At 60.7% G+C, this 13,898-nt stretch overlaps 1 protein-coding gene across 1 annotated transcript in view; it reads left to right on the forward strand.

The window, feature by feature from the left end:
- The window catches only part of AGRN (agrin), a 115,463-nt gene that overhangs the window by 44,586 nt on the left and 56,979 nt on the right, over window positions 1–13,898 (forward strand). The window contains 2 exon segments of the mRNA XM_032708983.1: window positions 157–177; window positions 12,689–12,736. Coding sequence (XP_032564874.1) covers window positions 157–177; window positions 12,689–12,736 — 69 coding nt within the window.

Here is a 13,898-nt window from a genome sequence, read left to right on the forward strand (position 1 = left end):
GGGCTGGAAGAGAAGGATGGAAGTGCTCCAGGTGGTGTTGGCAGCGGAGCGCTGGCGGAGGGGGCTCGGGGAGGAGGAAAGCTTGGGGTCAGCTGCCTGTTTTCTTGCTTCTAACTGTTTTGTTCTCTCCTTTTTCTCCTCCCCTGCTTTCTAAAGAACATAGGAAGCTTCTTGCTGGTAAGTGGTGGCGTGTCATGCAAAAAAAAAAAATTTAAAAAAATTCCCATTTATTTTTTCCATCCACCATCAGAGTCGCTGGTTAGTCTGTGCCATCCTCCCATCCCCCTGGGATGTGCTGGAGCAATAGGGACCTCCTGGAGCTGGGCACAGCACACCCACCCCCGTGGGTGTGTGCTCCCCCCTCCGAGGGAGCTATTGCTTTTAGATCACAGTTTGAGGAGCTCCCTTCCCCTCTGCCTCCAGCTGGCCCAGCCTGAAGCTGGGCCGGGCTCATTTTCGGTTCCTCAAGTGGCAGCTGCTGTGGCATCAAAGCCTCTGGAGCGCTGTGGGTGTGAAACTGTGATCTAAGGACACCTCACCTAGTGCTTGTCTCATCTCTGACTCCATCCTCAGCCTCTCACCTTCACCGGCGTCCTGGGGAGGGTGGGGGGAGAGCACCCCGAGCTCCTCCCGGGGGTGGAACGGGCAGGCTGGGCTGCTGACCCGGCCTGGGGGCTTTGAGAGGGGCTGTGTGTCCTCAGTCCTCACCCTGGCTGAGCTGGGAAGCTGCAGGTGTGGGGCAAACACCCTGCAGACAATTCCTCTGGGAATCTCCTGGCAAAAGCGAGTGAAGTCGGGGCAGGACAAGGGCTGATGGTTTTAAACTGATGGAGGGTGGATTTAGACTGGATATAAGGAAGAGGTTTTTCACAACGAGGGTGGTAAGATGCTGGCACAGGTTGCCCAGAGAAGCTGTGGCTGCCCCATCCCTATAAGTGTCCAAAGCCAGGTTGGATGGATCTTGGAGCAATCTGGGATAGTGGAAGGTGTCCCTGCCCATGGCAGGGTGTTGGAGAGAGATGATCTTTAAAAAGTCTCTTCCAACCCAAACTAGTCTATGATTCTGAGTGTGGGCACAGATCAAAGCCCCTGGGGTGATCCTGTCCCTGTTCCTCTGGTCCCTGCCCCGTGTCAGTGGTGGCTCATCTCTTCCCCAGCACTGACAGTTGTCCTAAACAGTGAATCCCGTCATTAGAACACCCCCTGTGTGTGCCCTGGCCGGTGGGAGCAGCCCCTCAGGGCCGGGGGAGGGTGTGTGGTGTGTGTGGCTGCAGCCTGGCCGGGTGCCCACTCCCCTGCCATTCCCGGCGCTGGGAATCCCGGCATCCCGGGAGCCTGGGAGCCAGCTCCTTTGTTTGGTGGCTGTGGATACAGAGGGTGTGGAAGGAAGGCTGTTGGCATGTGTTTGGGGCTGGCAGTTCATCCCACCCTCTTCTCCTGCACACACGAGTCTTTGTGGAGGATGGGACAAGGGCAGTGTCTCCCGGTGTTCCTGCCCCTCTCCAGCATCCCAGGGCAGCCACCCTGCTGTGGCAAGAGGTCCCAGGTTTGTGTTTGCCATGGACAGGCTGCCACCCTCTGCCTAGAGACAGGAATGGGCACAGAGGTGGCAAAATCTGCTCTGGTTTTCACTTCGGGGCTGCTCCTCTGCCCACTCTTGAGCCCCTCTGCTCACCTCAGGACCTTTGTGTTCGCTGCTGACCCACATTTATAGCTGGATAAGCAGCTTTTTGGGGTGATGTGGGGTGGTTTGGAGCTGTGAGAGCTCAGCTGCCCTCGGTCTGGGCATTGTGCTGGCTGTGCCAAACCTTTTGAGCCGAGGAGAAGGGAGTCACCCCAGGGGTGGCCGGGGAGCTGATTTAAAGCTGGATTTCTGCTGCTGGATTTCCTCCCTGCTCCGTGCCCCTCGTTCTGTATAATCCATAGACCAGAGGGGTTCTCTTGGAAACGTGCCCTCCTGCAGCAACGCCGGAGAGGGGACAGGGGGACATAAAACTTCCACTGAGAGGGACGCGCTCCTGGGCTGGCCCGCGGAGCCCGGCAGGAGCAGGAGGAAGCAATCCAAGCCAACAGCATCCCCTGCCGGCTAATGCTTCCCGGGCCTGAGAGGGAGAAAGGAATTCCTGTTTTCCTGATGGGAGGAGAGTGTTCTGCTGCCCTCCTGGGTGCCAGCTGCTGCCAGCAGCCCCAGCGACGGGGTGCTGGCAGTACAAAAACTGGTGCCACCTGCTTTTGGCTCTCACGGAGCTGGTGGGCAGGAGGAAAAGGCTCTGGGCTCCTGGGAATGCCCACTCCCCTTGCTGTGTCTCCATCCATAGCTTTGTTGGTCAGAGCAGAGGGTGTCCTTTCCTTTCTGCTCCTTCCCACAGGCTCTTCCCAATCCAGCTGGAGCAGCTGCCCTGCTCCTGAGGACTTCTGGCAGCACAGGTTTTTGCTGGGTGTGTTTTCCTCTCTAGTGATGTGCTGGAGTTTTTCCTCTTCTCACCTCCCCTGAGAGGCTCAGGGGGTTTTGCTTCCCCGCCCTGGGGGTCTGAGCTGGGCCATGGGCTGTGTGTCCTCCCTGGCCACTGCAGAGGGGCACAGCTTGGAGCAGGGGCTGGGGGGGATGCTCCTGCCCGTGGTGAGTGTTGGACACAGCCCCTGTCTCAGAGCCACCCCCTGGCAGTGCTGTGTCCTGCCTGGCAGGTGATTTTTGGCCGTTTTGGGCTCTCCTGTGGCCAAACTGATACGTGGGAGAGGCACAGCGAGATGTAACTCAGAGTTCTGAAACAGGGGAAGGTGTCCTGCTGCTCCAGGAGCAAACCTGCTGCTCCCTGGCCGGGGGGAGGTGGCCCAGAGGTGACCTGGCATGGAGGTTCTGCTCTCTGGAGCAGCCCTGGCTGGATGAACATCCCAAGATTGCTGCCAGCACTGCCCCTGCCTGCAGCCCGGGGAAGGGATGCTGCTGCTGGGACATCTCAGGATGGTCTCAGGACATCTCAGGATGCTGCTGCTGGGATGTGTCAGGTTGTGCTGCTGGTCATTCCTGTGTCCCCCCACTGCTGCTCCTCCACTCCTTGAGTGCTGGCCCAGTGTTGTAGTGAGGTGCCTCTGCCTGCTGCTCTCCACCTCTCCGGCCTCCTGTGTTTTCTCACCTCTTGGGCTGTGCTGATGTGATTTTAGGGCTCTGCAGGAGGTTACTGGCAGGGCCCTCCCTCCACCCAGTGCTGCTTTTCCCACTCTGATGTCCCTCACTCTCTGGAAGCTCTCTGGTGACAGCTGCTTTCCCAGTGGGAAGGTATCCAGAGTGCCAGGGATACAGGGCTAATTTTAGCCCGCTGGGTGTTTGCTCCAGAGATGTGCCACAGGTTTGCCTCATCGTTGTTTTCTACTGGGTTTTTTTTTCCCCTGTTTCCACCTCCCCACGTTCCCACCTCCCTGAGGAACAACTCTGCAGTGCCAGCTGATCCTCACAGCCCCCTGGCAGATGGACAGGTTGACATCAGCTTGCAGAGCAAGTGAGGTGTGTTTTTGGGAGAGGGTTGGCAGAAGGGATGTCTTGCAGCTCAGCCAACTTAGTCAGCACCCAGAGAGGCTGAAGGCTTGGACCAGTCACTCCCAGCATCCCCAGTAGCCGGGCAAGGCTCTTTCTCTGGTGGAGGGAGTTGATGCTGTCTCGGGGAAACAGTGGGCACAGGATGATAGAAGTTTAGGGTGGGTTGGAGTGTTTGAAGGGTCTGTTTTTGTCCCCCAGCAAGGGAGAGGCTTCCCTTCCTCATCATCCCCTCCGTGTGGGTCGGTGGGGATGCTCTGGGCAGCCCATCCCTGGGTCAGGGGCGATGCTCTGGGCAGCCCATCCCTGGGTCGGTGGAGGTGCTGTGGACACCCCACCGCTCTGCTCTCCTCGGAAGGAGTTTCTTGCCGCTCGGATGGAGTTCCTTGCAGCGGGAATGGGTTGGGAAGGGCGGCAGGTGGCAGTGTGAGCCTGCGGGAGGAGCCGGGGCTGCAGCCCAAGGCACCCCGGGCTGTGCAGCCGCGGGGATGGGGCTGCAGGGGCAGCACAGGGAGAGCTCAGGGGACACACTCGGGGGGCTTTGTGCCCAGCATTGTCCCCTCTCCAGCCGGAGGGCTGTTCCCAGCGCCCTGGCAGCACAGGGAGTGCCGTGGTTCTCCTGGGAGCCGGGGAGGAGGGAGGTTGCTGAAGGCGTGGAATCCCTGATTTGGTGCCTTGGTTTGGAAAATCCTCTTGGGCTGTGGGTTCCAGCCTGGCTGCCGTGTTTGGAGAGGGGAGTGGGGATTCCAGGGGAGCCCAGCAGTCTGTGTGAGCAGTGCCCAGGGGCAGCAGTTTGGCTTTGTGAAGGCAGAGGTGCCAGGGATGGAGGAGCCAGGGTCCTTGGGCTCCTCGGTGGAAGAGCAGGAGCTGTGTGACTTAGCACAGAGAAGCTTCACCTCCATTGGGTTGCTTTTGCTTTGCTGTGTGTCCCCTTTTGGGCAGCCCTGTCCTTCCAGACACCAAGTTCTGTGTGCAAACCTTGCTCTAATTTTGATTTTTCAAGGGGAGAGGCAGAGACATCATAACCCCCATCATTGCATATGAGGAGCTGGGTGAGAGAGAGGATCACAGAACACCCTGAAGGGACCCCACGAGGGTCATTAATGGCCCATACAGGGATTGAACCCACAACCCTGGCATTGTTAGCACCAGGTTCTAAACAACTGAGCTAGTCCCAGGTCAAGGGTGGGCTTTTTGGGGTGCTCGTGGGGGGGACACCTGCTAACAGAGGGGCTGCCTGGCAGTGGCAGTGCAGCTTGAGCACAGGCAGTGGTGTGCAGACCCCCAGCTTGGAGAAGGGCCTGCTGTGCTGGGAGAGGGCGACCTGTAGCCCCTGGGCACACCCATGTGGCCCATTCCATACCCAGGCATCCCTGGGAGATACTGCCTGGTCCAGGAAGGGTTTGTTTGAGGACAAAGTTATTAAGTGATGAAACCTCCCTCTTCAGAAGAGACAGCCCTTATCCAGCACTCCCTGGCATGGCTGTTTATTGGGAATGGTGTGAATTAACATCCCTTTCCCTCCCAGCACACACGCCAGGCCACCCCAGCCCCGAATCCCGCACCCGCTTCCTTCATCTCCCATTGAGAGGTTTTAAAAGCTCTTTATTTCCAAGTGCTGCTCAGCAGGAGTCAAGCTGGGTCCTGCCAAGTGTTAAATGAAATAATTAAAATCCCCACTTCCCCCCCCCCCTCCCGCTCCTTTCTCCCTAATGCTGGTAATTAGCCTGTAAAACTGCAGGAGGGGATGGGGAAGGGAGAACGTGCAAACGCCTTCTGCAGCCTCCCTCCTCCTCCTCCTCCTCTTCTCCCTTCCCCGAGGAAGCACAAAATGGCTCTCCAGGCGTTGGGTGCTGTCAGATAAATCCCAATTAGCTCCCTGCCAAACAGGATTAGCGAGAAGGGAGCCAGGTGGGGAATCAGCCTGGCAACAGCGGGAGCTGGGGGGCTCCCGCCCGGCATTGACTGGCAGCTGCCAGTCAGCTCCCAAAGCAGCTCTGCTTTTGGGTGCTTCAGGCTGCTTCGTGGCATCTGGGAGGCAGAAACAAGGGAGGTGAAGCAAAATCAAGCCGTGTCTCCTGCTGGTGTTATCCCTTCCCGAGGAATTGGTGGCTGTGAGGTTGCCCGGGATGAGGTCGGAGCAGGGATGCAGGGCAGTGTGTGAGGGTCCTGCTGCTGCGTCCTGCCAGCTCTGTGCTTCAGAACCAAGAGGATAAACCCCCACCATCCTGCCCCAGTGCTCTCAGCCAGCTGCACCCAGCCCCTCCTGCCCGGCTGCCGCGGGTTTTTGGCACCGGCGGCGCCGTCCTGGCTGTGAAAGCCCAGAAATAAACCCATTAACAGCACCAGCTTTGAGCTGCCTGGTGACCACACGGAGCCCTTAATGCACTGAACGCTTTCATTTGGAAAACTGGGCAGGGGGCAATGTGGATTAGCTCAAACAGAATGTTTTCCTGCCTGTAGTAGGGGAGCAGCAGCTGTGGGTGAGTGGTAAATTGGGCTGTCCCTTGTCCCTCCCTCCTCTCTCCTGGCAGATGTGGTGACTCTGTGCCTCTCGCACCCTGCTGGGGATGAGCATCCTCTGGACACCCACAGCCTCAGCCAGGCTGCTCCCAGTCCTGAGGAGGAGGAGGAGGAGGAGGAAGGGGAGAAAGGCTGTTGGTGCAGAGGTGCAGTGTTGTCAGAGTGGGGGTGATGGGAGCTGGACTGCTCTGGAGCCTTGGTGTGGCTGAGGGATAAGGGATGAATCCCCTCTGCCTGGGCTGTTCCATCCCAGTATGGACAGGGACAGATGTAGTGGTACTGGGAGGGGGCCAAGATATCCTGGGCCAGCTGGGAAGCAAAGGGGGGTTTTATGTGTTCTTTTGCCTTGCCAGGTCTTGCTGGATTGTCCTGCCCGGTCCTTCCTGCCTGAAGGACATGACTGGTGTGTAAAGGGAAGTGGGCACAGTGGGCAGAGGGAGCAGGTGGGAGTTGAGGTGTCCCTGGCACCAAAGGACGTGGTGAGGGTGTGGCAGCTGTGCAGGGTGTGTGCTGCCAGCTCTGGGGAAAGGGACAGTCACAGGCAAAAATGACATCCCACGTGGATGGACCAGGCAAGGGTGATGCCTCCCCAGTGCAAATGGCTCTTCTGGTCCTGGAGTCTCACCCAAAAGCCTCGCAGGGGGCAAAGGCACAAGCGTTCGTCCTTCCCAAGAGGGTGATGAACCAGTCTGTCCCTGCTGGAGTTTGAACCTGCCTCCCCCAGGACACAAAGGCTGCTCAGATCCCAGGCAGGGCCGCCCCTAGAAGTGGCCCCCAAATGGCTGGAGGGGACAGAGCCGTGGCAGACCCGGGAAGAAAGGGAGGACTGTGCGGTGGCTGATTTGCATGTGAAAACGCGCGGGGAGGATGCAAATGCCCTCGCTTCCCTTCGGGGGATTTTTCAAAGCCAAGCCTGTGGCCTTAGCCTGCATGTGCTGGGATTGCGTGGCTGTGAAGCCCCACCCGGGGAGGGGGTGAAGCCATGCCCGGGGAGGGGAAGGATGTGGAGCAGGCCAGGAGGGAAAAGCGATGCTGCTGGGGCAGCGCCCTGGTGAAGGCATCAGGCAGGACTTTGGCACCTGTGTCCCAGGACACAGTAGAAGGATGCAGGACCAGGCCAAGTGGCCACACAGTGGCCAAGTGGAGGAGAAGACCAGGGGACTGCTCATTTTTGGGGTTTTCTTTTTGGCTTCTTGTGTGATGCTCCAGAAATTCCCACGGGGCTGCGGCGGCCGGGGAGGGAACCAGAAATGGGGCAGCAGTGACAGGGACTCGAGTTTATGCTTCAGGGGAAAAATACCGTGTTGGAGGCTCCATCCTCTCCCTGGCAGAGGGCTTTGCTCCTGAGGGGGCTCCTGAGGTGGTTCCCAGCAGGGGTCTGCTTGGCAGAGGCAGCCTGGCAGAATGTTTCCTGCTGAGCCCTCTCGTGGCACTTGGGCTCTCAGAGGCTCTTCTCAGCCTATGTGTGCCTGAGGAGAACGTGTCCCAGGGTCAACGATCTGCCTTCCCCCTTGGACACAGGGCCATCAGCCCCCTGGTCCTGGGCTCTCCTGGCTGGGTGGTTGGGATGCTTGGGATGCAGCCCGTGCCTCTCAGCAAGCTGGGATCATGTTCTGGAACCCCCAGGGAGAGGAGGGAGCAACGCAGGTTTAAAGAGGAGCAATCTCTGGGACGTGACTTGGATTTTTTTTTCCCCCTCTCTGTTCTCTGCTTCTCTCCTTCCCTGTTCTGCTCTTGGCAAGGTGCACTTGCAGTGCTGGGACACCCAGGATGCCCCCAGCCCACGGAGAGAGAGGAGCAGCGTGGCTCCGTGGGGTGGCTGTGGGGCAGCCTGTGCCAACCCCACACAGAGACCCCAGGACCTGCTGGCTTGTGGTACCTGAGGTGCCCCACTGAAGGACCACCCAGTCTCCTCCACATCTCCCCGTGGGAGGAGAGGGTGGGTGGATTCTTTAGTGTTTGTGTCCCTCGGGCTCCAGGCGGATTGCCAAGGTGAGGGAAGGAGGGGCTGGGCTGGGAGGGGGACCTGCAGCTGGCAGGGGGTGTTCTCCCGTCTCAGGTTGTTGCTTTTTGGAGGAGTGGGCAGCAGGAATGCTGCTGGGCAGCCCCTGCAGGCCTGTAGCTGCCTGGAGGGAGCCACAGCACCCAGACATCCCAGTGGGAGAGGAGAAGGCCCTGGGTCTGTGTGGTGGCTGCTGCTGTGGCCAGGAGGAAGCTGTGTGGAGACAGGAGGAACCTGAAACAGCTTCTCTGCAATGAACTTCCCAGTTTGACCACAGTGGGGTTACCCAGTGCCACGTCCCCACGGTGTTCCTCTTGCCCTGTGAGCATAGGACGGGGGTTTGATGATCTTGCCTTGCCTTGCACGTGACACAGCTGGATACAGAGAGCCCCTCCACAGCACCTGAGGGACAGGGGAGACCACAGGAGCCCTCCTGTCCCCTGGCTTGGATGATAAACCAGCCTCTGGAATGGCAGGGCTGCATAGAGTCAGCTCAGGCTGTGTTCAGGTGGCTCTGTGACTGGAGGACCTTCCTCTTGCTGGGTTTTTTTTGGACTCCCCAGAGCTGCTGTCTCCCTCCGTGGTGGGGAAGAGCTCAGCCCTGTTTACTAAGGACTGTGGTGGCTCAGAAATGAGGTGGCAGGTCATGGTGCCCTAAATGTGGGGTACCAAGGGCAGGGAAATGGCTTGCTGGGAGCTGTGTGTTTTGCCAGGAATGCTGTTTCCACCTGAGTGGAGAGCAGGGCTGGAGTGGAGGGCCTGAGAGCCTGGACTTGTCATGTGGGCACCAGGGACTGCTCAGGCTGCAGCAGGGCTCTCATTCCGTGGCTGGACCTTCACTCCAGCAGGCTCTTGGCCCTGACCTCCCTCTGGCTCTCAGCCCAGCTGTCCTCGTGCCACCTTTCCCATCCTTGCTGGCAGCATCCTGCCCAAGGGAAGCAGGAGGAGGGCACAGGAGCACACAGGTAGGGAGCAGCACAGAGTGTATCTGTGTCCTGGCATCTCTTCTCTCCCCTCCCGTGCTCTCTGGCAGTGCCAGCAGGGACCCAGAGAGGTCCCTACAGCTGGGTCCTGCTCCTGCTCCCCGTCCGTGCGGGTCTGTCCCCCTCCTTCCACAACCGATGTCCTAAAAAACAGCAACCAGGGGTTCTCCTGCTCTTTGCGTAGCTCTGCTGTCCCTGGGGGTCTCTCCGGGGTGGGCGATGCTGAGTTGGGGGCTGGGGAGGCAGTTTCTCCGCCTCTCAGCATCTCGAGTGGGCGGGCGGGCTGGGGCGGGGAGATGGGCTCACCCCTTCCCACCCTCCCACCCTTCCACCCCCTGCCCGCCGGGATTCACCCCGGGAGGGGGGGGGAGGGCAACCAGGAGGGGAGGGACCCGCCGGGGCGGAGTGCCGCGCCCCTGCCCTGCCCACGCGTGTGTCCCGGGGGAGCGGGGGCAGCGCGACCCCCGCCGCCTCCCGCTCTTTGTCTGCGCCGCGCCCCTGCGCCCCCGCTCCCCTTTGTTGGCCGCCGAGCGCTCGGAGGGGCTCGGTGTGTCCCCCCCTCCCCTTGCCGGGGTCGAGCCGAGGGGCGGAGGGAGGGGAGGAGGAGGAGGAGGGAGGGGGGGACACGGGCGGGGAAGCTCCGGGGCGCGGGGCGGGCGCTCCGGGTCCGCTCCGTTGTCTTGATGCTGCGCGGCCCCTTCCCCGCGCGTGGGGCGGGCGGAGACCGCCGGGATTAGGGGATCCATCCCCTCATCCACGCGTTCACCCACCCACCCGTTCGCCCACCCACTCGCCCGCCCGCCCAGGCAGCTCCCATCGCTCCCCGCAGCGCCGCTCCATGCCGGGCTCCACGCGGAGCCGGGATCTCTCCGGGAAGGGCTGGCATGTCCCAGCGGCGTGAGGCGGGGAGCCGGCTCCCTCCGGGGAGGGTGCCCGTGCCGAGGGGGCCGAGGAGGGCTGTGGTGGCCCCTCGCTGCTCGCCGGAGGGTTGGGAAGGTGCCGGGGAGCTGGCGGAGGAGGGACGGCGAGGGAGCGCCGAGCGCCGGCTGGCCGGGAGGAGCGCGGAGCGGAGCGGGGATGGATGTGCCGCGGCCGTGAGAGGAGCCCTGCCGTGGGAAAGGGAGTGTCTGCCTTCGGCCGGAGCGTGGGACAACTGAGCCGGCACCTTCTGGGCTTCTGCTCCCGGGATCTTGGGCTGCTGCCCCCGGAATTTTTGGCTCCGAGGACCTGCGGAGGGTCGGAGGCTGCTGGACGGGGGAGCACCTGTCCCGGAGGAGAGCGCGGACAGCGGGGGGAAGCTCCGTGTTTCTGGAGCGAGGATCTGAGAGCTGAGAGGCGGCTGCCGGGGTGGTCAGACCCCCTGCCATCCCTGCCGAGAGGATACGGATTTTCCAGATGCTGCGAGCCTGAGGAGAGGGGTCCCGTGCTGACCCCCCGTCCCTGTCCCAGCCCCGCTGCCGGGAGCCAGCGCCTGTCGGTGCCGTTCCCACACCAGCAGCAGCTCGTCCCCGTCCCGGTGGGCTTGGCCGTGGAACTTGAGCTCTCTGAGCGCTGGGGTTGTTGTTTGCTTTCTGCAGGCAGGTGTGGATTGACACCTTCCGGGCTGCCAGAGGGATTGCTGAGCACGGGAGCGCTGCACGTCCCTCTGGAGCGGGCTCGGACCTCAGCCCAGGCTGTGCCTCTGGGATATGGCAGCCGTGGGCACAAACTCCTGCCCCTGAAGGTGCCCCCCCCCCCCCAGCCCGCCCTGCCCTCCTGCGAGCCGAGATGGGAACCTCTGGGAAAACTTAGGTTTTCCCGAAGACGCCCGGGGGAGGGGAGGGAAGAGGGATCCATGTGAGCCTCGTGGCCGCCGTGCCGTGGATGGATGGACGGTGGGCTGAGCGTGGTGGCCCAGCATGACAGCCTGCCAGTACCCCATGGCGCCGGGGGCCCTGGAGCGGGACCGGCTGTACCAGCACAAGGTCTCCTTGGTGGTGCGGTACTTCATGATCCCCTGCAACATCTGCCTCATCCTCCTGGCCACCTCCACGCTGGGATTTGCCGTGCTGCTCTTCCTCAATAACTGTAGGTGTCCCCCGGGCGTGCGGGAGGCCGGGGAGGGACAGGCAGGGACAGGCAGGGCTGGGGTCAGCCCGGGCTCCCAGCGCTGTCAGCTGGGCTTCACCGGGGAGCTCAGCACTTGCCTGGGGAGGATCCAGGGAGGTGACAGCTCCACAGCTCTGCCCCACTTTTCCCTGCCGTGCTGTTGGCCCCGAAGGGTGGAGTGGAGCTGGGAGGGCGGGTGTGTGTGGGCCGGCCCAGCTCCCCCCCTGTACGGTGCTCTGAGCTGTGCCAGCACCCTGGGTGTGCCCTGTCCCCTCCCCAAAATACTGTGTCCTGCTGTGCTGCTTGAGGTCCGAGTGTGGGGGATGCTCTGGGGGGGTGCAGCCAGCCCGTTTGTGAGCTGGAGATCTCAGCAGGGCTCCTGGGAGTCCTGCCCTGGCCAAGGACTGCTGCTCCCTTGTTCCAAGCTGGACCTTGGAGCCCTATCACTACATATAGGTGGGAACGTGTCTCCCAGGCTCCCTGCTCTCTTGCTCAGAGGAATAAAGGTGGGGGAGTTTTCCCTGAGGTTGGATTGTTTAACTGATCCCTGCTGTGGCTGAGTAGATCCCACATTTGGGCGTGGATACATCCACGTATTGCTGCTGTGCTCTGTTACCTCATCCCTGCACAGGTGCTCATCTTTCCCCAGGCACAGCCTGGGGAGGAGTATTCCATCACGCAGCGGTGTCTTTGACCTCCTTGATGCTGGAAAGTGCCAAACACCTGCTGTGAGAAAAGCCTTTAGAGGGCAGGCAAATCCTCCAGCCTGGCTTTGGGATGCGCCGCCTCCCCTGGGGGGGAGCGTTGTTTGGGAAAAAGCTCCGTGTAAAACTGTCAAACACAGGGATGCATTTACAAAGGCTGGCAGGAGCAAGGCCCAGGTGACAGAGCGGTGCCACCTCTGTCACAGCCTGGCTTTGCTGCCCCGGGCACATCTCTGATAGAGAGCAGAGCCCAGCTGGACACTGGGTTTAGGGTGTTCCTCACCCAGGATGGGAGGGTCTGTGGAGATCTGAGTGGAATCTTTCTCACCCCCCTGCTTAGTCAGACGTAGAGGGCTGGCAGGTGGCAAGGCTGTGCCACCTTCCTCTGGGCCCTACAGTCGTGCCCATGGGAGTGTTCACCTTCTGCTGCCCCAGGCTACCCCTTTCCCCCACTTTTTGGAGGCCCTGCTCAACCCACATGACCTGGTGAGTCCACGCCCGGGTGCGTGTGAGGGGAGACACGGCAGGATTGGCATCACAGCCCCCGTGGGATGGCACAGGACGGGCTGAGACAAGCCCCAGCCCTGCCAGGCACAGAGGGCTGCTCCCAGATCCCACGCCAGAGATGCTCCATCGATACCAGTGGGAGAGCTGGGGCTCCTGGATCCCGTTCCTGCCGCTCCCTTCTCGCTGCGAGACCTCCCGGCTGTCCCTGGGAGTCGAACCCCTGTGTGAAGGGCACGTGGAAGGGATGAAATACTGGTCCAAAAGCTGTGGACAGAGGTCTGGGAGGAGGAGGAGGAGGGAGCATCCAAAGGGACCTGCTGACAGCCCCCTGTTTTTTGTTTCTTTGCAGACAAGCCCAACAGTTACTTCACTCAGACGCCGCCGACGCCGCGGGATGGTGAGTACAACTCCCTGCTGGAGCCCGGCCCTGGCCTTGGGATGCACTGGAGGGCAGGTTGAGCCTCTCCTGCCTCCTGCAGCTGCTGGGGGAGCAGTGTCTCCCGACCCACTGATCTATTTTTGCAGCTGCCTGGCTGCTCTCTGTGCCCAGAGCAATCCTACGTCACGGCCTTGCCCCTGCTGAGGGATGCAGGATCATCCCTCCGGGATGAGGAGAGGACAGAGTGATGTCCCTCGTTGCTCCATGGAAGCACAGCAACCCTTTTCCTACAGAGGGTTTCCTGGGTGGCTGTGGTGGAAGTGGAGAAGGGCTGGAAAGGGTCCTTCCCAGGGAGGGCAGAGAAGGGATCCAGGATCATCCCTCCAGGATGAGGAGAGGTGTCCCTCGTTGCTCCATGGAAGCACAGCAACCCTTTTCCTGCAGAGGGTTTCCTGGGTGGCTGTGGTGGAAGTGGGGAAGGGCTGGAAAGGGTCTTTCCCAGGCAGAGGAGGTGGGACAGCACCTGGGTTTCCTGTGGATTTGAATTTTCCCTAGACCTGTGATCCTTGCCTGTGGATTGCCTCTCCCCTATGGATTCCTGGTGTCTCATGAGCTGTGCTCTCACCAGCACCTCACATCATTGCTCAGGGCTTGCTAAAACCTTCTGATTTCACAGACCTGGAGGAACTTTGCGTTTTTTTTGAGGCCAGGCTGTTATCAGCCAGAGGCTTTAAAGGCTGTTGGATGCAGGCAGGCAAGCCCAGGCTAAGATAATGTCATCACAGGAGCTTTGTTTCCTCAGAAAAATCAGGCTTAAAATGCCCTGCCTTTCCTGCAGGCTCTTGAGCCACCTTCCCCAGCCTCCCCAGCTTCACGTGCAGAGATAAGAACCCAGCAGAAAACAGCAGCCAATTAATAACCTGTTTGTTGCTTTTTTCTTGCCTTCTCGGGTTGGGGGCGGGGAAGGAGGCGGGGGGGGAAGAAACGGATGCGAGATAAAATGTGATTAATCTATAATTGGACCAGGGGAGACATCTAAAGCCAAAATAAAAACTCACGTAGGTGGAACTCCTAGCTCAGGGCTCCAAAATATTAACAGCCCAGCCCATCCAGATGCCATACTCCAGAAGATCCCTGGTCCCCCACAGGAGATGGAAAACTACCACCCTTGGGAGGCTGC

Source organism: Chiroxiphia lanceolata, chromosome 22 (genome assembly GCF_009829145.1).
Source record: "Chiroxiphia lanceolata isolate bChiLan1 chromosome 22, bChiLan1.pri, whole genome shotgun sequence".
Lineage (NCBI taxonomy): Eukaryota > Metazoa > Chordata > Aves > Passeriformes > Pipridae > Chiroxiphia > Chiroxiphia lanceolata.